This window comes from Ochotona curzoniae, unplaced genomic scaffold (genome assembly GCF_017591425.1).
Source record: "Ochotona curzoniae isolate NIBS_2020 unplaced genomic scaffold, NIBS_Ocur_1.0 scaffold_1852, whole genome shotgun sequence".
Classification (NCBI taxonomy): Eukaryota; Metazoa; Chordata; class Mammalia; order Lagomorpha; family Ochotonidae; genus Ochotona; species Ochotona curzoniae.
The window spans coordinates 49,387,138-49,411,426 of NW_024467087.1; the positions used below are offsets into that span (position 1 = coordinate 49,387,138).

General features: G+C 40.4%; 1 protein-coding gene across 1 annotated transcript in view; it reads right to left on the bottom strand.

Moving 5' to 3' along the window:
- Nucleotides 1-24,289, bottom strand: part of APOOL (apolipoprotein O like) — an 82,852-nt gene that overhangs the window by 3,901 nt on the left and 54,662 nt on the right. Inside the window, exons 6-8 of the mRNA XM_040999699.1 lie at nt 14,271-14,362; nt 5,119-5,232; nt 4,794-4,911 (exon numbers count right to left, since the gene is read on the bottom strand). Of these exons, the coding sequence (XP_040855633.1) occupies nt 4,794-4,911; nt 5,119-5,232; nt 14,271-14,362 (324 nt within the window). The remainder of the gene's footprint in view (nt 1-4,793; nt 4,912-5,118; nt 5,233-14,270; nt 14,363-24,289) is intronic.

Here is a 24,289-nt window from a genome sequence, read left to right on the forward strand (position 1 = left end):
AGCTACTACATGAACATTATGGTACTTATTATATCTATCGTTAAATATTGTTGCTTAATATATTTAAGGAAGCTCAAGCGTTACTATTTATTTTATTTATGAAAATACGCTGATTTATTAAAACATCCTGGGAAGGGATCTTAGACATATGAGCATGAGCCGGTGCGCCTGAAGGGAGGGTGGTTAACAATCTTTTAGTGGTTGAGTTATTCCCAGTTTCTTTACTCAAACGTATCTTTACCGCCACCTGGTGGAAGCCAGTGCTCAATACATCTGAAAAATGTAAGAAATAGCTATTGTATCAAGTAGACATAGTATCTATCTGACAAATAATTTTATACGTCTTTTTAAAAAATTATTTGTTTTAATTGAAAAGTCACACATATATAGAGAGAAGGAGATGCAGAGAGGAAGATCTTCCACCTGATGATTCACTTCCCAAGTGACCACAACGGCTGGAGCTGTGCCAATCCAAAGCCAGGAGCCCGGAGTCTCCCACACGGGTACAGGGTCCCAAGGCTTTGGGCCGTCCTCGACTGCTTTCCCAGGCCACAGGCAGGGAGCTAAGTGGAAAGTAGGGCCACTGGCATTAGCACTGGCAACCTTAAGAACCCTGGCGTGTGCAAGGTAAGGACTTCAGCTGCGAGGCTACCACGCCAGGCCCGATCTTATATGTCTTAATGTACAAAGCTTTTTTTAAAAAGCCGCTTAAAATATTCATGAACTAAGTCGTCTCTCGCACTTATACTCCCTTTCTTAATTTATATTCGTGTCTAAAATTGATTTAAAAATTCTATTCACTCAAATTTCCTAGATTGGAAAGGTCTTTTGCCTTCAGATCTCCATTCCTAAGATTCCATAAAGGACTTCAAGATTTTAATTTGTCTCTACTTAGACCAGAGATCAGTAACTAGAGGAATATGCATTAGAATTGTCTGTGGTTTTTGAAAAATCCACGAGCTTTGGAGGTCTTGCCTCAGGGGATTCAAATTTATAATTATTGAACAGAGATTAAGTATGCAAATTTTGAAAAAAACACAAAAAATTGCCAGTAAGCGAGAACCCTTTGGTTTAGAATCACTTTAGACTTGGTCTGTCTTCGATTTCTGTCCTTTTTTTTTTTAAAAAAACACACAAAGCTAACTTCCTTTCATGCTCTTCAGAGTCATTAGGGATTACACCTATCATCTTGGAAATTTCTTCACTGCTTGACCTGGGGATCTCCAATTCTCCCCAAAGATGAGCTACTGAGCCAGACACAATAGCCTAGCGGCTAAAGTCCTCGCCTCGCACACTCCGGGATCCCATATGGGCGCCGGTTCATGGTATCCTGGCAGCCCCACTTCCCATCCAGCTCCCTGCTTGTAGCCTGGGAGAGCAGTCGAGGACGGCCCAAAGCCTTGGGACCCTGCACCTGTGTGGGATACCCGGAAGAGACTCCTGGCTCCTGGCTTTGGATAGGCTCAGCTCCAGCCATTGCAGCCATTTGACGACTGAACCAGTGGATGGAAGATCTTTCTGTCTCCTTCTCTCTGTGAATCTGCCTTTTCGATAAAATAAATCAATCTTAAAAAATTAAAATAAAATAATTTAAAGATAATAAAAATAACAAAACATTTTGAATCTTAATGGCCTAACTACAATGATGGATTTTTTCTTTGTACTTTTCATAGTTTTATCATCTCACAAAAATGTATTCTGTGCCTAAACTTCATTGGCAGAGTTTCTAAAAAGCTGGTGTTTGAACAAACAGCAAACAAAGAGGTTTCAAGTTCAAGACAACAATAGATTACTGTTACTGTCTCATCTGTATCTGTTACTGATATTTAGTTTCTACATCATCTCCCTGGTTTTTCGAGTAAGTCAGATATAAAAGATGGCACAGATCACTAAGAGATTGCTGAGTGAATTCAGGATTATTAGAAATTCTACTTCTGTGTGTTGTATATAAAATTAAGATGATATTTAGCATTTACCTTCAGAGTAACACACACTTCAGTGACATGAGCGATTGCAAAGTATGTTCTCACACTGCTCTGCTCCTTCTATTCTTTCCATACTTTAATTTGGTTACTTTTTTGTCTTTACTGATTTGCTGTGGGCTTCGTTAATTCATTCTGTGCTGTCCTTTATACAGTCTGCTGTTAAACTTATCAAATGAGTCCTCAACTTCAGGTACTATGTTTTTCCTTTTTTTTTTTTTTAAGAGATTGATTTACTTTTATTTGAGAGGCAGATTCACTGAGACAGAAGGAAAAACCGAAGAGGAAAAGAGAAGAGAGCAAAGGAAGGGAGGGGGAGAGATTTTGTATCTACTGCTTCACTCCCCAGACAGCCGCGACAGCTGGAGCTGAGCCAATGGGAAGCCAGGAGTCAGGAGAAGAGAGGGCAGAGAGAGAGATCAACCTTCCCTTTGCTAGTTCACCGCTCGAATGGCCGCACAACTAGGGCTGGGCTAGGAAACCAGGCGCCAGGAGCTTATCCAGGTCTCCCGCATGAGTGGAGGGATGCGAGCACTCGGGCTGCTCTCCCAGGTGCAATAGCACGAAGGTGGATGAGAAGCAGAGCAGCCGGGTCTTAACCTGGAGCCCATATGGGATGTAGCATCGCAGACAGCAGCTTTACATGCTACACCACAAGCCTCGTCCCAATAATGGTATCTCTCAATACTAACTGAAAAGTTCGTGTCTACTATACGTTGCACACAGTGCTTTAAATGCATCCATTCAATCATCAAAGAACCACGTGAACTATTATTATCCCCCCATTTATGGATAAGGAAACTGAGGCTTCAGTATTAGATAACGTGCCTCAGGTATCACAACTAGCAAGTTTTGAGTCTGGGATTAGATTCAAGTCTTCAAAAACCTGTACTTGTAATTCGTATTATTTCCCAGGTCATAGAAATAAAGAGAAGGTGAATCCCAAGGCTAGGATATTAATTCTAGATGATACATTGTTGTAGATGGACTCCTTATGCCCGCCAAAATTCCATATATTGAAAACGTAGTTTCCAATGTGTTGGTATTAGGATATAGAATTTTGGAAGAGTATCAGCATTAGGAAAAGTCATGATAAAGACTTTCTCTTTTTAGAATGCTTTTGGTCACTCAAGAGAAGTCAGCAAAGGGCTCCGTAACGCACATGAGTAAGGACAAGATACAATCCCGGGACGATCACAGTGAAACTCAAGCTGCAGTCGGCTTCATCTTCACAAAGAGAAAGGGGAACTGACATTTCGAAAACTGACCAGATATATTATGATCTTAAAGTCCAAAATCTGTGTAACTGATCTTAAAAGTGAAATGACCGAAGAAAACGGTACAACTCTAATTTTTAAAATCAATGATAATGTTTATAAGATAAAGAGGAAGGGAAGGAAGCTGAAAACAGAGGTATAATACTAGTTTTAAATGAGCTAACTTAGGTACAATTGAAACAAGTCGAACTTTGGTGTCAAGAAAATCTAGGCTCTTAACACAGCATTACTATTCACAAGGTACATGATTTGGGGCAAGTTACTTAAGCTCCTAGCGTTTCAGTTCCTTCAGTATAAAATGGAAATAATTATCACTACATCACAGCTTGTTTTTTTTTTTTTTTTTCCGTCTTTGGATGAGAACTGAGTACCATGATACACTGAGGACAACAGAATAGTCTCTATACAGGGCAGATGGCACCATCATTCCTTAATTCCACACACCTAAATTGGTCATATCTCCTTTGCAATAAGATAAAATAATGCACTGTGTCACTCATATCACACAGATGGACAAACTTATGCAAATAAGTGATGTGAGTTTATGTAAATATATTGGTGAAATGGTATAAATACTGTTATGTTCCTTTTGATTGCAAAAAAAACCATGGTAAGTATCTGCTTAGAAAACTCAAATTATCATGATGTGATCCTACAAATTGCAAATTACTAGTTAACTACTTGTTTCAAATATTAGAAAAAATTATGTTATTAAAATTGATGCTACTTGTACTATTTTTTCTAAAGATTTATTTGTTTTATATAGGAAAGGCAGATATACAGAAAGAAAGACAGACGGAGAGAAAGATCTTCTGTCCAATGATTCACTCCCCAAGCGGTCACAAAGGCTGGAGCTGAGCCAATCCAAAGCCAGGAGCCAGGAGCTTTTTCCAGGTCTCCCACGTGGGTGCAGGATCCCAAGGCTTTGGGCCGTCCTCAACTGCTTTCCCAGGCCACAAGCAGAGTGGATGGGAAGCGGGGTGGCCATGGTTAGAACTGGTGCCCATCTGGGATCTCAGCACATTCAAAGCGAGGACTTTAGCTGCCAGGCTACTGTGCTCGGCCCTATTATTTGATGCTGAAAGTTCTCTGACAACTAAGCTGACTAAAACTATGGATGATGAAAACCAAGAGTGACAAGCCGGCTGACAGATAAAAAGCTTAAGAAGTGGAGGCTGAGATTTCCTTTGTAGATGTGACTCACACCTATAAATTGATAGAACTCCGAAAGGCACATTTTCCTCTGCCTAACACAATAGTTCACATTTATAACGTGGTATTAAATGCTTCACTCCATCAACCTGTCACTGCTAATCTAAACGCCCCCACAGAAAGCCCTGTATTATCAACTATGTGGTAAATTTAAAAATTGTACCTAAGCACTTCATAAACTTAACAGAAACAAAAATTACAGATGTGAGAATGATAAAACATTTATGTAGAACACACATAAATAAGTTGAAACTACTAATCAGAATACAATCAAAGTATTGAAAAAGTGAATGAAATAACACTTGAATTATTCCAAACAAACCTGAGGTGAAGTCTGATTTGGTTTTGGTTTCAGAAGTAAGTTCTCTTGACAAAGGCACCGAGTGTTTCAGGACAGGAGCTGTTTTTCCAGATGCTTCTGTCTCAGCCGCCCTTTCTAGCTGTTTGTAAGGGGGGAAAAATTGCGCTAATAAGCAACTCATCATACTAAGAGAACAAAATATCCTTAAAAATATGCAGATGAAAACATTACCATTTCTTCATCTCCTTACATTCTGTGCTTCACCAGTGCCAAGCAGCCCCATCACTAGCCAACCCCCATCCAAATCAAACACGAAGTCTATCTTTTTGAGTCATTTAAACCCTACCTTAGCTTTTGCTTTAGGTTCCGGCAATGATTCTTTTTTATCTGTTTTTGTCCACCATGTTTTAAGTGCTTCATAAAATTGTTGGCTTGTAGCATATGCCTTCTTCCCAGTTACCTATTTAAAACAAAGAGTGAGTCAAGTAACACATATGTTCGAAGGTTAAAACCCATAGGAATACTCAAGTCAGAATCACCAGTAAAGATTTAAATCTCTGAATCATATCACACAAAGCACCACTTCTGAGTTTTGTATGAAAAAATTAGATGCCTAAAGAAAAACACCTAAAAGTCAATAATTTATTTCACACATCATAACATGCCAATTTAAAATTATAACCAGTGTTCTTAAAAGTTATTTTTCAACTGTAATAAGGCAGGATTGAAAATTGCAAAATCTTAGAGATCTGAATCATGATGGTGGCTGAGTAAAAGGCTTTCCTCTCTGCAGAGACAGAAAGATGAATGACTGTACACACACCAAACCACTTCGCAAGCCTGATAGGCCCCAATCCTTAGACTTTCTTTTTTTTTTTTTAAAAGATTTATTTTTATTATTTTTTTTATTGGAAAGGCAGATATACAGAGAGGAGAGACAGAGAGGAAGATCTTCCGTCCGATGATTCACTCCCCAAGTGAGCGCAACGGCCGGTGCTATGCCGATCCGAAGCCAGGAGCCTCTTCCGGGTCTCCCACGCAGGTGCAAGGTCCCAAAGCTTTTGGGCCATCCTCGACTGCTTTCCCGGGCCACAGGCAGGGAGCTGGAAGGGAAGCGGGGCTGCCGGGATAGAACCGGCGCCCATATGGGATCCCGGGCGTGCAAGGCAAGGACCTTAACCACTGCGCCACCGCGCTGGGCCCTAAACTTTCTTTAATAGTAAGAAAAGTCCCACTGAAGAAAACAGGAAAGAGTTGCCTGTGGTACCCCTCCCCCAGCTCCAAGGGGCAGGACAGGGAGAGGGAGACTGAAATACATTCCCATGCCAAGGCTGGTATAGGAAAACACTCAGTTGGACTGAGGCCCCCTACCCTGGCTGCCAGGCCCACACCTATGGAGGAAAGATTTGGAGCTTTCACAGCCAGGTGGTCTTTGCCACCCTTTCACCATTTAAGGAAAGCTGAACTCCAGCCCTGTGGAGAGGTCATGAGAGGGATTTCAGACAGTCCTTGCAATTCAGACCTGGGCCCAAAGTGCTGAAACCCAGCATCCGCACAAAGCCCACAGACCTCCGGCCCCTACCTGATGCTCCTGGACGGAGCCTCAGGAAACCTGAGCTCAGGGTCAAGACTCATTTGGGCACCTGCCACTGCTGCCACCTAGCTAATTTGGTGGACACACCCAGGACATTGTAAGGCTCTCTAAATGTGGGAGTCAGTGTGACCAAGGCTGGGTTAGTCTAGTGGGTCACAGAGTGCCTTTATCACTCTGACATTAGACAGCAAAATGTCACAAAACCATGTCTTGGGATTAGGTACTGGGCTGTTAAAGCCCAACCCTGAACTGATTCTAATGGACAGATTCAACCCTGGAGAGATCTATTGTTGTGGACAGTCTGTGGCCACAGACAAGGGGCAGAAATGGGGACCCCATCTTCCATCTACTGGTTCACTCCTTATACAGCTGCAATAGCTGGGGCTAGGCTGGTAGCCAGAAGCTTATTCCAAGTATCCCTCATGGGTGGCAGGGGCTGAATCATTTAGGCCATCCTCCATTACTTGCCCAGGAACATTAGAAGAGAGCTGGACTAAAAGTGGAGTAGCCGCGACGGGAGCCAGCATCACCATAGGAATCCAGCAGCATAGGAGGTATACGTGGTGTTGCAAGGATGAATCAGTATAAACCTAACAACAGTGGACCTAGGACAAATCACAACTTAGGGTGCTATCCAGTGTTGAAATAGCAGACGTATCCACAGGTTCAAGGAATATAAACAGATTGCTTAGAGTTTGTACAATAGCCACAAATGAAGTCAAATGATTATAACTCATCCTTCACATTCAGGTAATGTTGTACACTAACAATTAACAAATGCTATCAGCGAAACACAGCCACACCTAAAGTTTTTTTTTTTTTTTTAAAAAAAAAAAGATGCCAGGAAACAATAAGCTAGAGACTAAAATTTCCAAATGATCAAGATTTCAAAGGAATCATTGTTAGAACATGCAACAAAAGTCAAGAGAACACGGCAAGCTGCTTATACATTGCAACAGATAGATTGAGGAAAAAAGATGGAAGTAATTAAATGAAATCAGCAGAAATCCTCCCACTGGCTGAGAACGCCAAGTGAAATTCAACACACAGTAGAAGGCATCAATAGAACAACAGATCAAGCAGAACAAAGAAGCACTGGGCTTGCAGACAGGCTATTCGAAAATACACAGTGGGGGAGAAAAAAGATTCAGGAGGAATGAAGAAGGCTTCCAGGAAATACAGTAAACTATGAAAAAAGGAAAATGTTTTAGACATTGGGATTAAAAATGTCACTGAAAATGCCAAAGGAGTAACACACATATTCAAAACATAATGATAGAAAACTTTTCAAACCTAGAAAAAGATACACGTATTCAGGTTCAGGATGGTCAAGGGTCACAAATAAGATTCAACTCAACTGTCTACACCAATATATATTATAATCAAACCTTTGAAGATGATAGAAAAAGACCAGCTCTCCACAGCTGCAAAAGAAGCAAATAATAAAATTTCCTTAACTGCAAATTTTTTTTTTTAGCAAAAAATTGTAGCTCAAGAGACTTTCACAGTACTTAAGAAAGAAAAAGTCAACCAAAAAAACTGGTCCAGTAAACCTATCCTTCAGATAAGGAGAGAAAAAAGATGTTTTTAGACTAACAAAAGTAAGAAGAACTTATCATCATCAGATCTGTGATTAAGAAATATGAAAGAAAATGATGTTAACAAGACAGAGGAAAATATAAGAAGGTAGAAACCTTAATGGCAAAAATAACTATATAAACAATTTCAGAATGCTTCAATATTATAAACATGGTGAATAAACCATTTGTATCTTTCTGTGAAAACAAAAATAACAACATTAAAATGTCAAGCGAAAGGTGATATTGAATCAGGTCAAATGTAAATTCAAAACTTCAAAAGGCAGGAAAGAATGGATCACAAATACAGCTATTATTAGGATTTTTATGCTTTTGTTTTTGTCTCTTTCCCTATCTTTAGTCAGGATTAAGATAATATTTATGGGCCAGGTGCAATAGCCTAGTGGCTAAAGTCCTCACCGTGCATGCACCAGGATCCCATACGGATGCCAGTTTGTATCCTGGCTACTCCACTTCCCTTCCAGCTCCTTGCTTGTGGCCTGGGAAAGCAGTTGAGGACAATCCAAAGCCTTGGAACCCTGCATCCGCGTGGGAGACCTGGAGGAAGCTCCTGGCCCCTGGCTTTGGATCAGCTCAGCTCTGGCCGATACGGCCACTTGGGGAATGAACCAGCAAGATGGGAGATATTTCTGTCTCTCCTTCTGACTTTCCAAAAAAATAAATCGTTAAAAATATATTAACATTTAAGATACTTGATTATGGCCAAAAGAGGTCTTTTAAAAGTCTCATGGTAACCATAAAGCAACAACTGTGATGTGGTCCAGCCATCTGTTGGTTAGTGCCCCATGACAGGTTAACTCACAGTGGACAGAGTTTTCCAAACCTCGCCCTTCCTACCTCCTCTTGCCATTCAACTTAACTGACAGCGTGGAAGTGGCGCACACCTGCCCCCTCCTGCCTCCTATTGTGCGTGGTTAGGCTAGTTAACCACAAGAAAACTTTGGACTCTGGTAGCTCCCTTCCTGCCTCCTGCATTTAGTAATTGAATACATGGAAACTTTGTTCTGTACAGTTCTCCATCTCATTGTAAGATAAAAGCTTACAAAGCCCGGACTTCTGCTGAATGGCACAGTGGCTCCTGGAGTGCAGTGAGAGCTGCTGTCACCAAGTTTGGGAAATAAAGACTCCTCCTAATGTCCTTCAATTGGGTCTGGTGTGATCTCTCTTGCACTCTGCAACATAACCTATAATAGATTTCCCCAATGTAGAAAGCAAGTAATCAAACCATACCACTAGAGAAAACTCAGAAACCACAAATCAAGACAGTAAGAAAGGAAAACGAAAGAACTACAATTATAAAACAAAACAGTTATTCAACTGACAATAGTAAGACTCCACCTATCAATAACTGCCTTAAGTGTTACAGTCTAAATTGTTCAGTTAAAACACAAGGAGTGGTGGAGTGGATAAAAAACAGAACTTAACTAAATGCTGCTTATAGGAAGCCCTACTCACCACTCCCTCCAAATCTAGGATATCTGTAAACCTCATTAAATTCTAGATTTCAGAACATATCATTTCAACAGTCTTCACCCAGAAATGACATATATAAAATACTCATATTTCTTTTAAATGCCCCTCACATATAAATGAGGTCAAAAAGTATTTGCCTTTCTGTGTTTAGATGAACATCCTTCATGTTCATCTTTGAGGGCACAGTAGTTTCCTTCTTTTTCTAGCAGAGCAACATTCCTTTGTATATAGGCATTCATTTACCCATGATGAATACTTAGGTTGTTTCCCATCTCAGCTAATGTGACACACATTACAACGCACATGAGGGTGCAAGTACCTCATGATGCTGATTTCCCTGAATAAAAGTGGAAAGTAAAACAGTGGTTACTAGGTGCTGGTGGTGATCAGATGAGGACAACATTAGCACAACAAGGACAAGTTGACTAAAGGGCACAAACAGAACTAACAAATTCTGACAATCTACTATACAGCACAGGGGGTAATGGCTGTTATTTGGATTGTGGTAATCTACACAACATATGCACATATCAGATCATCATGTTGTGTATGTTGAATATATCCAGTGTTTGCCAAGTATTTTTTTAGTTTAATTTTTTTTTTAATTTATCTTATTTGAAAGACAAAGTTACAGAGAGATTGAGACAGGGAATTCTTCCCTCTGCCAGTCAACTCCTCAATGGCTGCAATAGCCAGGGCTATTCTAGGCCAAAGTCAAAAGGCAAGAACTTCATCCAGGAGTCCTACATGGGTACAAGGGTCCAGCAACTTGGCCCATTTTGCACTGCTTGCCCAGACATAGTAGCAGGCAGCTGGATCAGAAGTGGAGCGGCTAGCCGGGACTCACACCAGCATTTAAATAAGATGCCAGCATCACAGCTGGTGGCTTAGCATGCCACAAGGCTTGTCCCTTATATGTTATTCAGTGAAATTACTTCATTTGCTTATTTGAAAGGTAGAGAGACATCTTCCATCCACTGCTTCACTTCTCATAGACTTGCAACAGGCAATGCTGGGCCAGACCAAAGTCAGGAGCCTGGAACTCAATCTGGTGGTCTCTGGTGGCAAAGACCTGAATACTTGAGTCATCTTCCAATACTCCACAGGATGCGTATAAGCTGGGAGCCAGAGCATTTCCGGAGGAGCTGGGACGCAAACCAAGTACTCCAACATGGAATGTGAGCATCCCATGATCTTAAGCCACCATAACAAACTTCTGCTCCTTCCCAGCAAAGTTTAATAATTTTTTTTAGAAACCAAGCCTTTCAAAAGCAGAATATTTGTTATTCTTTATGTAATTTAATAGCAGAACTCCATGAGGAAAATTATAAAAAGCAAGGAGTACTTCCATTTTGAAGTACATTTTCAAAAGCGTGACTAACCAGAGTTGGACATTTATTTTTTTACCTACAATGTCATGACACACTTAAGAAACAGGATGATGGACTTCTGAGTGTTGCTGAGTGACTACACCATTGTAATACTATAGGGAGGGGAAAGCAGTTGGGGACAGAGGGGATGGTGAGGTGGAAGTGGAAATCCCTGAGCCTATGGAACTGCATTATGAAAAATAAGAATTAAAAAAAAAGTTTTGGGATTATATAGATTCTTAACGTTCCTTTTTGTATCAGATTCCCTGGAGAATCTCTTGAAACCAATGTGACCTTTCCTTACAAAATACACACGTAAATGGGCTGGAATTTTGGAACAGGAGGTTAAAACTATTGCCTTCTATGCTGGCATCCCCTATGGCACCAGTTTGTGAACTGGCTGCTCCACTTCCAATCCAGCTCCCAGCTAATGCACCTGGGCAAGCAGTGGAAGATGGCCCAAGTGCTTGTACCCCAATTCCGACATGAGAGACTCAGAAGATTCGTCTGGCTCATAGCTTCGGTCTGGCCTAGTGCTAGCCTCTGCGACTGTTTAGGGAATGAATCAGCAGATGGAAGATCTCTCTTTCTCTCTCTCTGTAACTCTGCCTTTCAAATAAACAAATGTTTTAAAAAAACAACTGAAAGTTTTTAAAAAATATATAGACATATAGTGCAAAATCTCTTACTTGACATCTGTTTAAGAGAGTTCCCTGATTAAACAAATCTATATTTTTTTAAATTATGATCACTAATGCTCAGAGTGCTCAACATTAATCATAGTAGGTATTCTTCAATACACCAAGGTACTCCTACTTTCACAAGTTAATTTGTCTTCTTACCAAAATAAGTGCAAAGCCTCTATATCAGTTTTGCTCGTAATTAAATAATTTAAACATAAAATTAAAAACATAATTGTTTTCAGGCAAGTTAAATTACATGCCAAGTAAAGACTCAAAAGTCAATGGCTAAAAAAAAAAAAAAAATGCTGTGTAATTTGAGGTACCCAAGTTAATTGTGAAATACTGGGAGATATTTAAAAAGCTGAAAGGGTTTGTTTCTTATTAAGTGTTCAGGCTATGTTAAAGAAATCTAAATAGGAAATCATTGAAGATATATCACAATTATCCCTCACTGTAAGAAAGATATTTTGAGTCTTCCTATCAGAAGACCAATACACAAAATCATAAAGTTGGAGTCAAGACTACACCTGATAGACTATTTTACTACAAAACACGGGGGACAATGGGGAGGTGGGTGGAAAGAAGGGAATGCGGGAGGATGGAGGAAGCCCTATGCCTGCAAAATTGTAAAATGGAAACTAAGAATAAAAAAAAAAAAAAAGAAAAGCTAAATGTAGAAGGGTCAATAGAAATTTGTTTTAGTTTGAAATAAAATTTTGGACATACATTTGAAAAATATGTATTTATATATATTTTTATATCACTTCCTACTTCAGTGTTTCCAGTTGATTATTATTACACCTAACGATGTAGAAGGTATCCACCAAATACACACATTTTTCATATAGTTTTAGATGGGAGAGGGGGTGAACACAGACTTTTTTTCATCATGAATCTTGAGTTAAGAAACTATGTACTCTATATATTCTATCCGGCCAAATATTACACATGATACTCATATACATAGTTTAAACAAAAGTGATGTTTTTAACATTAGAAACTTAACAATTACTGTTTATCCTACAAGATATTTTTGGAATTAACTTTTTCTTGAAGTGCAATAATTCCTTTGTGGGCCTGATGCAAGGGCTTAGTAGCTAAATCCTCACCTAGCACATGCCAGAATCCATATGGGTGCCACTTTGTGTCCTGGCAGCTCCAGTTCCCATCCAGCCCCATGCTTGTAGCCTGACAAAGCAGTAGAGCACAGCTCAAAGCCTTGGGACCCCATACTCATGTGAGAGACCTGGAAGAAGCCCCTGACTCCTGGCTTCAGTTCAGCTAAGCTCCAGTCATTGGGGCCACTTGGGGAGTGAACCAGCAGACAGAAGATTTTTCTCTCTGTCTCTCCTTCTCTCTGTAAGTCTACCTTTCAATAAAGATAAATAAATCTTCTTTTTTTAAAAAAAAAATCTTTGTTTTTCCTTTTGTTAAAGTAAAATCTTTTATTTCAAAAAATAAAATAATACTATGGTCTCATACTCACCTATTTATTCATCCATTTTTTTATCTTTACACATGAACAGAAACATGTCTAGAACATTCTAGCAAATATTGACTGATATTGCACGGATGAAGGTATTTTAGGTAAGTAGTTGCTTTTTTTCCCCTCAACTTTTCTGTAATACTTATTTCAAAAGAAGCAGGCATCATCATCTACTAGGAAGAATAATAAAGGACAGGGAAGCAAGGAGCCAGTTACGCCCCGGCAAGACAGTCACTGAAACTTCTCGGGGCACACTGTCCTAACTGCCAAATGAGAAAACATGGATGTGAGTTAAAAATGGGCAGAAAGCTTTGTTTGGGTACAAACCTCTTGTTAAATGGCTCTTATGCAAATTGTTAAGAAACCATTTTTAAAATTAGTTTATTATTTTATCTATCAACTTTCTCAATTATAACAAGATTTAAAGAGTACTGTTGTCTTCCTTTGTTATACGGTGCATAGCTCCATCACTTAATAACCTACATAGTACAACATATCCTTGACATTCTCAAAATACTGTATAGGCAATTTTAGCCACATCAATAATTAAAGAGATACAGTAATGAGAATACAAGTACAGAAAGCTCTTCTAGCAACACTTTATACAGGTTTGAGCGTGAGAAGAAAATGTTAAATGTTGATAAGAGAGTAAGAAAAGAGGGAAAAACTGCATATCTCACAGCGCTCTTCAATGTTAATATGTGTTAAAAATGTTAGCAAAAGCTGTTGCAGCCAGGAGAATCTGTGGATTTGTAGGTAAGCTCACAAGAAAATGACAAAACAAGTATAACAAACATTTATGGTAGGTGTTTATTTATTGCAGGTGGTTTCCAAACTGAGTTTGTATATGTGTGTGGATTATTTTACCTTCAAAAAACTCTGTAATGCATCAACCGGGTGTTTCCTACGTGATGTTAATTTGCTGAACTGAACAGCTGTCAGCAGGTGCAATTCTCTCTTAATTAAAATTTGAATTTTATATAGCTCAACAATGGAGAAGTATTTCTCCCCATAAATTCTAATTCAGTGTCTCTGAACTTAATCCTCAAATCTGCATTTATATTGTTGAATTATATTTAAACAAATCATCCCATTTATTTGTGATGATCATGTAATTAAGAATGGCATTTACCATGCTGAGATGCTAATGTGATTATATCAGCATAAGAAATGATACCACCAACTACATGTCTCTGAAAATTAAATGTTGCAGATGCTGTGTGACATTTGAATATTGTCACACTGAAAGTTAAAACAAATACGGAAAGGTTGTTATAATACAGAAAAAACTTACCTTTGCAATTATTACTGATTGAACTGGGTAGCAAACAGTTGCTCCTAAAGCGGTCATTCCCAATGGATAAGCAATTTTCTTAAACCTGGAACCTTATAAAATTCAAACAAATTATTAAATTCCAAACAGATTCCATGAAAGACCTGATATTGCATGGCAAGGTTTATCTTTGGCCCCCGTCCCACTTAGAGCCAACTCCCAATTGACCGGGGAGGGTCTCCCCAAGAAGCCGCTGAACTTGACCGGACAATGAGATGCTGGACTCTATGCTTGGTGTATGCTTGCAATGAAGGAATCTCAACTAAACCTGAACTGTGGTTGCGCAATGGGGGTGGGGGGGAGCCCACCATGGGGGGAGGGTTGGGAGAGGGATGGGGGGAATCCCAGTGCCTATATAGAACTGTGTCACATAATACAATGTAATTAAAAAATATATATAAGAAGAAGAAAAAAAATAGAAAAAAATTTAAATAGACAAAAAAAAATATTAATCAACATGCTAGCTAAAATACCCTTAAGGATCTTAACTCAATGAATTTCCTTTAGCCATCATATCCAATTTAAGAAAAGTGTTCTTTTACTATTGATAACTACCTACACAAAAGGAATTGATAATTTTCTTTTTTAAAGCTATATATTTTTTTTTCATGTCTAGGTAGTCCAAAGTTGTAATCATATTTTTAAAAAGTATCTAAAATAAAGTATGGTGATATAGAGAATTTCTACTATCATGACATAATGTTAAAGTGAAATGGACTATCTCTTACGTGTCCTTTTTTGATTAAGTACTTGAAGGTGAATGACCCAACTAACTAATCAGCTAAAGACTTTTAAAAATATATAATTCCTTCCTGTCATTGATTTAGAATAATAAGGCAACAGTATCTGCCAAGTAAGCTGAAATAATTAATACAGTTCTAAGAGTTCCTTAAGTAAGTACCTATGAGTCATTTTCATTATTTTTTTAGACAGCAAAATCTTTTCCAAAGAAAAATTTTAAAATAGAATCTCACTAAGAACTTCAATATTGGGCCCGGGGCAGTAGCCTAGCAGCAAAGTCCTCCCCTTGAACATGCTGGGATCCCATATGGGTGCCGGTTCTAATCCCGGCAGCTGCACTTCCCATCCAGCTCCCTGCTTGTGGCCTGGGAAAGCAGTCAAGGATGGCCCAAAGCCTTGGGATCCTGCACCCAGGTGGGAGACCAAGAAGAGCTAGCTCCTGGCTTTGCATTAGCTCAGCTCCAGCTATTGCAGCCTCTTGGGGAGCAAACCATTGCACTTAAGATTTTCCTCTCTGTCTCTCTTCCTCTCCATGTATCTGCCTTTCCAATAAAAATAAATAAATCTTTAAAAAAAGAACTTCAATATTACAAAATCAATAAAGTTGCAGCTTCTCTGTTTTAGGGCTAGGAAGCTCAGTATCGAAACCTGTTCATGTGGCCTTTCCTTAAAACCTTCATGGAATGCTACTTTCTGAGTTGCAAATTCAGCCCAAGCTCATATTCACCTGGCTGATGGTTCACAATAAAAGATATCCTGAATGCTTGTCTAGGTATCCTGGTCTTTGTGAACACAACCACAATAATTAGAAGGTGTATTTTTTCGAACTGGGATAAGCATTTTGGTTATGCAGAAGAGTTTTTAAAATGCCTAACTTTGAAAGGAAATAGCCTATCTGGCATAATCTGCAAACAACTTTGTCACTTAGGGAAGGTAAAAACAAGACATATTTCTTTGTTTGCTCCTAGTATTAGTAAGCAGGCTTTCTATGTCCACTCTGGAGCCAGGTAGAGGGAGTTAAGTAGGCTGGGTCAACCTCAACTTTCCTTTAGGTTTACACTCTTGTTTGTGCTATGAGGGGAAAGGGTCTAGGCTTATTAAAACATATCCTAAGTTGCTTCTATTTTCTAGTCCTGCCCATGATATCCTACTGTCTAGTCTTGGGGTCTTGATTTTCTACTATCTCCTGATGTAGATTATTTAACTCCACCAAATTCCTAATTGTGCTGCTCCTAAACGCGACAGGTGGCAAATTTCCCTTCATGCTGTATGTGCTCTTTTGCTGATAGGAGAAGCCGATTCACAAAAAAATAAACTTCATTTGGGTTCATTAGCCCAATAACAATAATTAGGGAAAGACATTAGACAACGCCCGTTCTTTAGTAGCTATGTATTCAGTGCTATTAAGCCAGCAAGGGAACACCTTTCTGAAAACCTCTGTGGTATAAGAGGGAAGATGAAACTAACAGCTTTCAAACTTTTTGAACATGACTCGTAGTACAGAATAAATTTTATGAAGATCTTTAAAAAGTTAAATGGCAAATGTGCAATATCTTTTACATTTCATATTTCCCCCTCAAACTGAAGCCTCCATATACATTAAAATCTATGATACACATTCATTGAAACAAGCTTTACAGAACAAGCATATATGTAAATACTTGCATTTTTTAAATTAAATATTTCCTGAGATCTTCTATGTTTATATCCCTACCTGATGGCAGGTTGAAGCCTGCAGTTTGAAAAACATTGTGTTACATTAGTCTAGTTCTGACATCTAGAACTTGGTGAATTACCTAAGGACCAACATTCTCTCTTTACAAGAGGATCACAAGTTTCTTACTGACAAATTAGGTAATGCATGCTACACATTTTCACTCAAAATTTAATTTTGACTCTACTGCATATGGTAACCTTTGTTTCCAATTATTTCCTCCTGAATAATTTACAAAAAATACTGTTTTTGCTGTATCCTGTATGTTTTGATGTTTTTGTTTTTATTTTCATTTCTTCTTAATAGTTTTTTTTCTCTTGTTGAATTCTGTTGTGGGCTGAGGAGTTGATTAGCATTTGTTAAGCTTGGCTCCTGCAGGAAATGGGCTTGGAGGCTAGTGGCACCTTGTCTGTCAGACTCATTAGCATCCAATTGTTCTGCTAGAGGCTTGGGGGAAAGGTATATATGGCTGAATAAAGGGAGGCTGAGAGAGACCTCTTCCACCACTACTGGTCTCCTGTCGGTGTCTGATTCCCTGACCCTCGCATGTCCATGCCACCGGTCAAGCCGGCCTGTACAGGTGGCGCCCAACGTGGGGCACGGCACGGCACGGCACGGCACGGCACAGCACGGCACGGCATGAACATCTGAGGGACCCCTGGACCTGCGAAGGTAAGTTTAGAATTTAAGAATTTTGCAGGGGCATTATTGATTTAATCCCCAGACCCTCTCCCCATTTAGGGGCACGAGGGACAATCTGAGGGACCCCTGGAACTTTAGAGGGGCATTATTGGTTTAATCCCCAGACCCTCTCCCCATTTAGGGGCACGAGGGACAATCTGAGGGACCCCTGGAACTTTGGAGGGGCATTATTGATTTAATCCCCAGACCTTCTCCCCATTTAGGGGCACGAGGGACAATCTGAGGGACCCCTGGAATTTTGGAGGGGCATTATTGATTTAATCCCCAGACCTTCTCCCCATTTAGGGGCACGAGGGACAATCTGAGGGACCCCTGGAATTTTGGAGGGGCATTATTGATTTAATCCCCAGACCTTCTCCCCATTTAGGGGCACGAGGGACAATCTGAGGGACCCCGGAAATGTAGAGGCAGGTTTAAAAATTTTCGCAGGGACATAAGTAAATTTATCAGGGAGCAATAATTCGCTAAAATGCAGGTAATTAAGGGAGTCCGAGATCTGCTCCACTCACAAGGCACCGACAGTAAGCTTAAGGCCTCGCAGAAGTTCGTTGAAACTATCTGTGACGTATCCCCATGGTTTGCTCTCCTTGTAGCCACCTTTTTCTTCTGGCACTTGGCAAATATTGCTTTGTCATCCCATCAAGCAGTGGTGCATCCCTTCCTTCAAAAATTATCTGTAAGAAGGGGAAGGGAGCTGCAAACCAGAGTAAGTAGACAGAAGGAACTCCAAACCAGGGTAACAAAGAAGGAGCTGCAAGCCAGAAATACAAGACAGAAGGAACATCGAACCAGAATAAGTAGACAGAAGGAATTCCAAACCAGGGCAAATAACGAAAGGAAACCGCAGAACAGACAAAGTCTAGAGCAATTGTGCGAAGTAGATTCAGAGTCCTCTTCTGAGGACGAGGAAGGGGTAGAGGATGGAAGTGAGTCTTCCTAGGATCCCCCGCCCATTGGAAGTTTGGCTGAATGCTTTTGCTGTCTGCTTTTTGATTCATCCAGACCTCCAATACCTGACTCTAAGTTTTCTGTTGCCTGGTTGTCCACCTGTTAAATATTTTTATAATATGATCAGGAAAAAAGGTAAAGTCAAGAAAAAAGATTTTACAGAATTTGTCCTGTAGGCTTGCAAATTGTACTTTGGTAGGTCTTTTGTTGTGATAAATGTTTGGCAAGCTAGCTTCATCTGCATATCCATGGCCCATGGCAACTTTTAGGGTTTTAGAATTCTAAGAAATACAAGTAATACAAGGCAGATCTCTTAAGTTTCATTTGTGATACTTTCAAAAATGTGAAATTTTATCTCAAATATTTGTTTTAGAAGTAAACTCTAACGCAGTACTAAATTATTTCAAGGTATAAGTTAGATTAATGTGGTATTGTATACATAGCATTTTTATAGTTTTAAATAAGTCTTGTGTTTTCGGCTGGTTATTAAATTTCTCACTGCTTTAACTTGGTTAAGATTTTGTATTTGTTTTAAAGGTATTTGAGTGATGATTCCATGTCAATATTGGAGTCTAATCTATAATGCATTAGACTAACAACAACAAAAACCTTCTTTTAGATATTTTTAGCCATCCTTAAAAAGGCATCCAAGAATTCAAGTTTCCAATTCTAGGGTTTCCCTTGGTACTCCTATAAAGCCTCAGGAATGCCAACGGATTTATCTCCTGTTTTGTGGAGACAGTTAATCAGGCTGATTGGATTAAGATTATTGCTAAATGGAGTAAAATTTTGTCGTGTCAAAATGTACACACCTATGGAATTGTGAAGGTTTAAATTTTAGTTTACACACTTTTAATGGTTTAGCTCTGCAGTTGTATCTGGTTATTCACTATGTATTCTTAGCATAGCTACTTTACTGAAAAGACTAAAATTCGCATTCTTATTATGATAAAAGAATTTCTTAAATGTGACTTTTCTCAAAGTCGTGGTTCAAAGCTATTTACTTGATGGTTTTTCAGCTACTAGTTTCTGGTGAACACTACTGAGAGAGGAGTTAGAGTGGGTAGTAGGCAGTTAGGGTATTCTGGGTCCCTGAGTAAAAGAGAATTTCTCCACCATGTCTTGAACTCACCAGGGCACGTCTCTTCCAAGGGACAGTGGTGCTATTAGCATATCAATTCCCCACCTGAAGTATCGGCCATTACCTTGGCTATTGTGGAAGGGCCTCAGGCTGATCTCTTTATCATTGAAAGGAGTAATACACCTCTGCCTAAGGCCTGGAATGTCCTATGTCTGGTATCTCTGTGACCTTTTGTTCCAAGGCCAGGTACCTTGGAAATCAGGAACTTTCTTTGTTTATGGAGAAACATCTTTGAGGGAAACCTTTAAAAGGTGCATTCCCCACCATTAATACGGGTTTTTACTTCTTTGCCTCCTGCCACTATGGCAGAGCACTAGGGTTCTTTTTACTTTTCCTCCTGCCACTATGGCAGGAGGTAAGGGTCTTTTCTATCTCAAAACCCCCTCCCGTCGCTAGGACGGGAGTCTTCTTTTCTCAGCCTTTCTAATAAATCTTGCGTTAAAACTAAACTGTGTCCGCATGAAAATTCTTCTTTCCTGCGAGACAAGAATTTGAGGTTGCTGCCATACTCGGAGTCAAAATTCCTGCAACAGTTTTGGTGCCGTGACTCGGATTCTACCCGCGAGACTTGAGTTCATCTCCAGCCAGCCTCCAGACATCCATCTCGTCGGATGGTGAGCAAAGCGGACTCTCTATCCTGTTTTTCGGAGACACTAGCTCTCCACAATTAGTAACTCTCGGAAAAAGAAACACCGGGTCCCTGTCAGCCAGTTAAATGCGTCTAGCGCGGCTGCCGGTCTTAAGACTCAGGGGTGAGGCTTGCTGAGTTTGGCTAAATTGATCCCCTGGAGCTGGGGTCCTTGGCTCCAGGAATGTCGGTTTTGTCCAGACTCAGTTTCCTTTCGCGGACTAAGCCCGTCGCGTGAGACTGGGAGAAGTCTTAGGGCGCCTCAGAAATTCTGGTCAGGGCCACTCTCTGATGCTTTTCGAAAGGCCTCTGGACTGTACCCCGGACTCCGACAGCCCGTCAGGGTGTCGGGCTGAAATCTGCACTCTTTCCTTCCTTCTGCGGGGACTCAGTCATCACCACTGCGAGGCCACGAGCCCTGGGCTGTGTGCCTCAATTCCCAAACAGCCTCAGGCACTGACGAGTCCTCCGTTACCTTTTCTGATATCTTCTCCAAAGGCTTTTTCTCACTAAGTCTCCTCATTCTCTATGGATTCAGTTTTTGGGTTTTCTTTTACTGGTCAGTATGTGCTAAATACCAGCTGGTCTGTGATGGGGAAAAGGAAAAGTCAGGCAGAGTTTCTTTCTAGGCCCCTCTAAAGATGAGATCTAAGATAAACTTAACTGGAAAGCGCTTTAATTCCTTCACAAGGCAGTCAGCAGAGACAGTTCCTCCAGGTCAGCTCTTAACCAGTGTAGTCGCTAATGTGAGCAGAAAATCAGAATCAACACAGGTATTCCTCCAGCTCTAGTTAAGGACATTGTTACACAGGCTTATAGAATCAGGCTGAAGTTTGAGGTCAGGCTTGTTCGCTCAAGGTTAGAATGAATTTCAAAAGGAGAGCATATTTTGTCCGGCAGAAGTCCCAGATGCAGCAGGGTGCAGGGGATATTTTTTGGCACATGCTGCTTCTGACTTGTATGTTCTCCAGGACATCAGAGTATTGCACCAGGCAGAGGCCTAGGTCTAGCATGGCGCAGGAAACAGGAGCGGATTGTTCGCTCCTGGCACATGCTGTTCTAACCGAGACATCCCACAAGGCGTGGAAGGTCGAGCGACGTGAGTCAAGTGTGCTGACTTCACTCCCACCTTCCTCCCTTCTTCTGTGGTCTTCAGCAGCGCACACCTGGACACCACGGGCGAGCTATGGGAGTCCTAAGAGACGTCTTAGACTCAGGAGAGATAGAAACTGAGGGACGCTTCTAGTTTCTATCCTCATTTCAGTGCTCCCAGCACATGCTATTCTGACGAGTATGTCCAGGTGCAAAACCAGGATTTACTTGTACTGGCAGGAGTCCCAGAGCTAGCATGTCACAGGAATGGGGGGCTGAATGGAGATACCCCTTGGGGTGCCTCCGCAATTACAGGGATGCCACAGCCTGGCTGCCAGCTTTGAGCTTTAGAGTGGAGAGTTAGTCTGGATGGGTCTCTTTGCATAACTATGCTGCTGTGCTGTGCTGGCTCCAACGCCATGTGGAGCACACAACTGGCTTTTACCTTGGTCCTTCCCTGTTCTGTTTTTTGCTTTAATTGTCTAGTTTTAGGCTTAATTGTTAGAGATCTAACAGGAGGTAGAAGTTCATTTTGTCTCTCCTTGGTCACTGATCTCGGGAACCAACGGGAATATTGCTAGTTAACAATGGGCCAGACCCCAGACTCCTGCACCCCCGGGGAGAACTTAAAATTCATTAACTCTTTGTAGCCTGAGAGATTCCTTCCCTTTGCAGTTTCCTCTGACCCTGACTACTAGTATTTCATTCTATGTGCCTTTTGCTTCATAGTGTATCTCACTGTTCATGCTGTGTTCATGTTTCAATCAAAGTTTTTCTGTGTCATTGCAACTGGCTTCAGCGATGAGTTCTCAGTGTTTTTGCAATGTTTTCTGCTGCTTTTGTTGCTATTTGGTCTTGAAGTTTAACCATCTACTGATTTATAGTGCCATCCTAGCTCTGACCAGATCTGGCCTACAGTGTTTACACCCAGAGTAGTGCTTGCTATAAGGAGGAGCAGATTCTGTGTGCGAGCTTGTATGTTCTAACTAAAGTTAAAGAATACTTGCATAATTACAAAGATTCTTGGTGAAGTTTCAAAAGCTGCTAATGCATATACTGGTGGTTATGTTTATTGATCAAGTTGTCTTTTAATCGTGAAGCTGTATCAAGTTGTGGGATTATTTGTGTTCTTGCATTGTTGATTATTTATGTTCTAACTTGCAAAAAGCATCGTCTGTGAGATTTTGTCTTACAGGAAGACAGCAAGTCCTTAAAGGATGTATGGTATGATTGAATATTGTGTACAACATCTTAATGTTCACCTTTGGGACAGTGGAACTGAAATCTTATTTGTCAAAGCAACTTTTTTTTAACTTCAAGTTATTTTCTTCTTATTGGTGACTAAATCTGCTAGCTAGTTCCAGTATAATGAACTATTAACCTAACAGACTGCTATTGGTACAAATGTGAAAACCACTAAAGTCTAATAATCTTATTGCATTATTGTTTATAGCTGTTATCCTAATGAACAAGGCCTAAAACAGTGCAAATGTGTGTATAAGTCCTACAGGTGGTTTCACAGTGTGCTGTATGAATAGATGTTTATATTTGTTATTACAATTCTGACAATGAATGCTTCATCTTCTAGTTCCAACAGATACTATTGCATCCATTGCAGATAGAACTAAAGCTAAGCAGTAAGCTACAGGTTCCAACTAAAAGCACCTTCAACTAGTGTTACTAAGAGCAAGATGTGGTAACTTTAAAACACTTAAAGAGATTTTTCAAAAGCTGTTACAAAAGTTTTACTTTATAATGTATGTTATCTGATATACGTGACAAGCTATGTAGTCTATTTCAATTGACTATGGACAAATGTTCATAAATGAGAATTGCTAAGCTGAATCTTATTTTGATTTAAACAAATCTGAGATTAAGAGCCACAGAGAAATCCCCCAGCTTCTTAAACTGCTTGAGGAATGACTTTAAGTATATTCCACTAGATTCTATGTAGAGAAGAATAGGTGATATAGATAACAGATTCTTAACTGCCCAGGACATTAGGATAGAACTTTAGACAAATGGGACCTGAATGTGCCCTGATATCCTCTTAAAGGGGTCACCATGGTCTTTTACCTCAGACCAGGAGGGGATCCCATGGCAAAGCAGGATGAGAGAGGTATGTGCTTCTGGTTCCAGTGAGACCCCCGGAGGCCTCCCAAGTGCTCTTCATTGCAGAAGCAATGGACACTTCATCAGAAAGGCCACCCAGGGCCATGTCCCAACTGCCAAGGAGGTCATTGGAGATCTGACTGTCCTTGAAGGCCAAGTACTTCAGGTCAGTCATCTCCCATTGGATCTCCCACATGGGACGGAAGCAGCCCTGGAACCTGCACAGGCTCAAGGCCATCCACGGACTTCGGTGACACCTCGGAACAGCACTCAGGAGCCCCGGGTGGATCTCACAGTGGAAAGGAAAGTTTTAAGTTTTCGTCTGGACACTGCCTTCTCTGTCCTAGCTAGCTTGGGCTTCTTCCCTCTCTCAGGGTGACCATCAGGGTCTCTCAGGAGCCCCAAATTAGCTTAGGTGACAGACAGATTAATCTAGAAGCTCCGAAAAGCAGCTTTCCTAGGGAAAAGTTAGCTTGTAACTGTCAACCTGTATCACTGACCAGGCTCCTGACAGGGCATGTTTGCCATCGCTCTTCAGTTTGTACTAGACATCACTAGGTAGAACACCCTCACCATTCTGAGGCAGGGTTCATGTCTTCCTCATCTACTAAATTATTGGGGATCTCTCTGTTCATATATTTAAGACTCTTCTGTTCTCCAACTGTTACAACTACGGGACTAATTCATTGCCTTTGCCCTAATGTGTGGAGTTTTGTGAATTCTTACTAGAATGCCATAAGCTGCTGGGTTATTGTAATTCACAACTAGTTTAGTCTTTTGCCATCTATGCTGTGATCCAGATAAGTCTTGTAATGAAATGTTTTCAGTGTTGTGCTTTACGTTCTAGGCTCAATGTCTTCTGACACTCTTAGGGTTTCCAGCAACTGGTAAAGTACAATTGT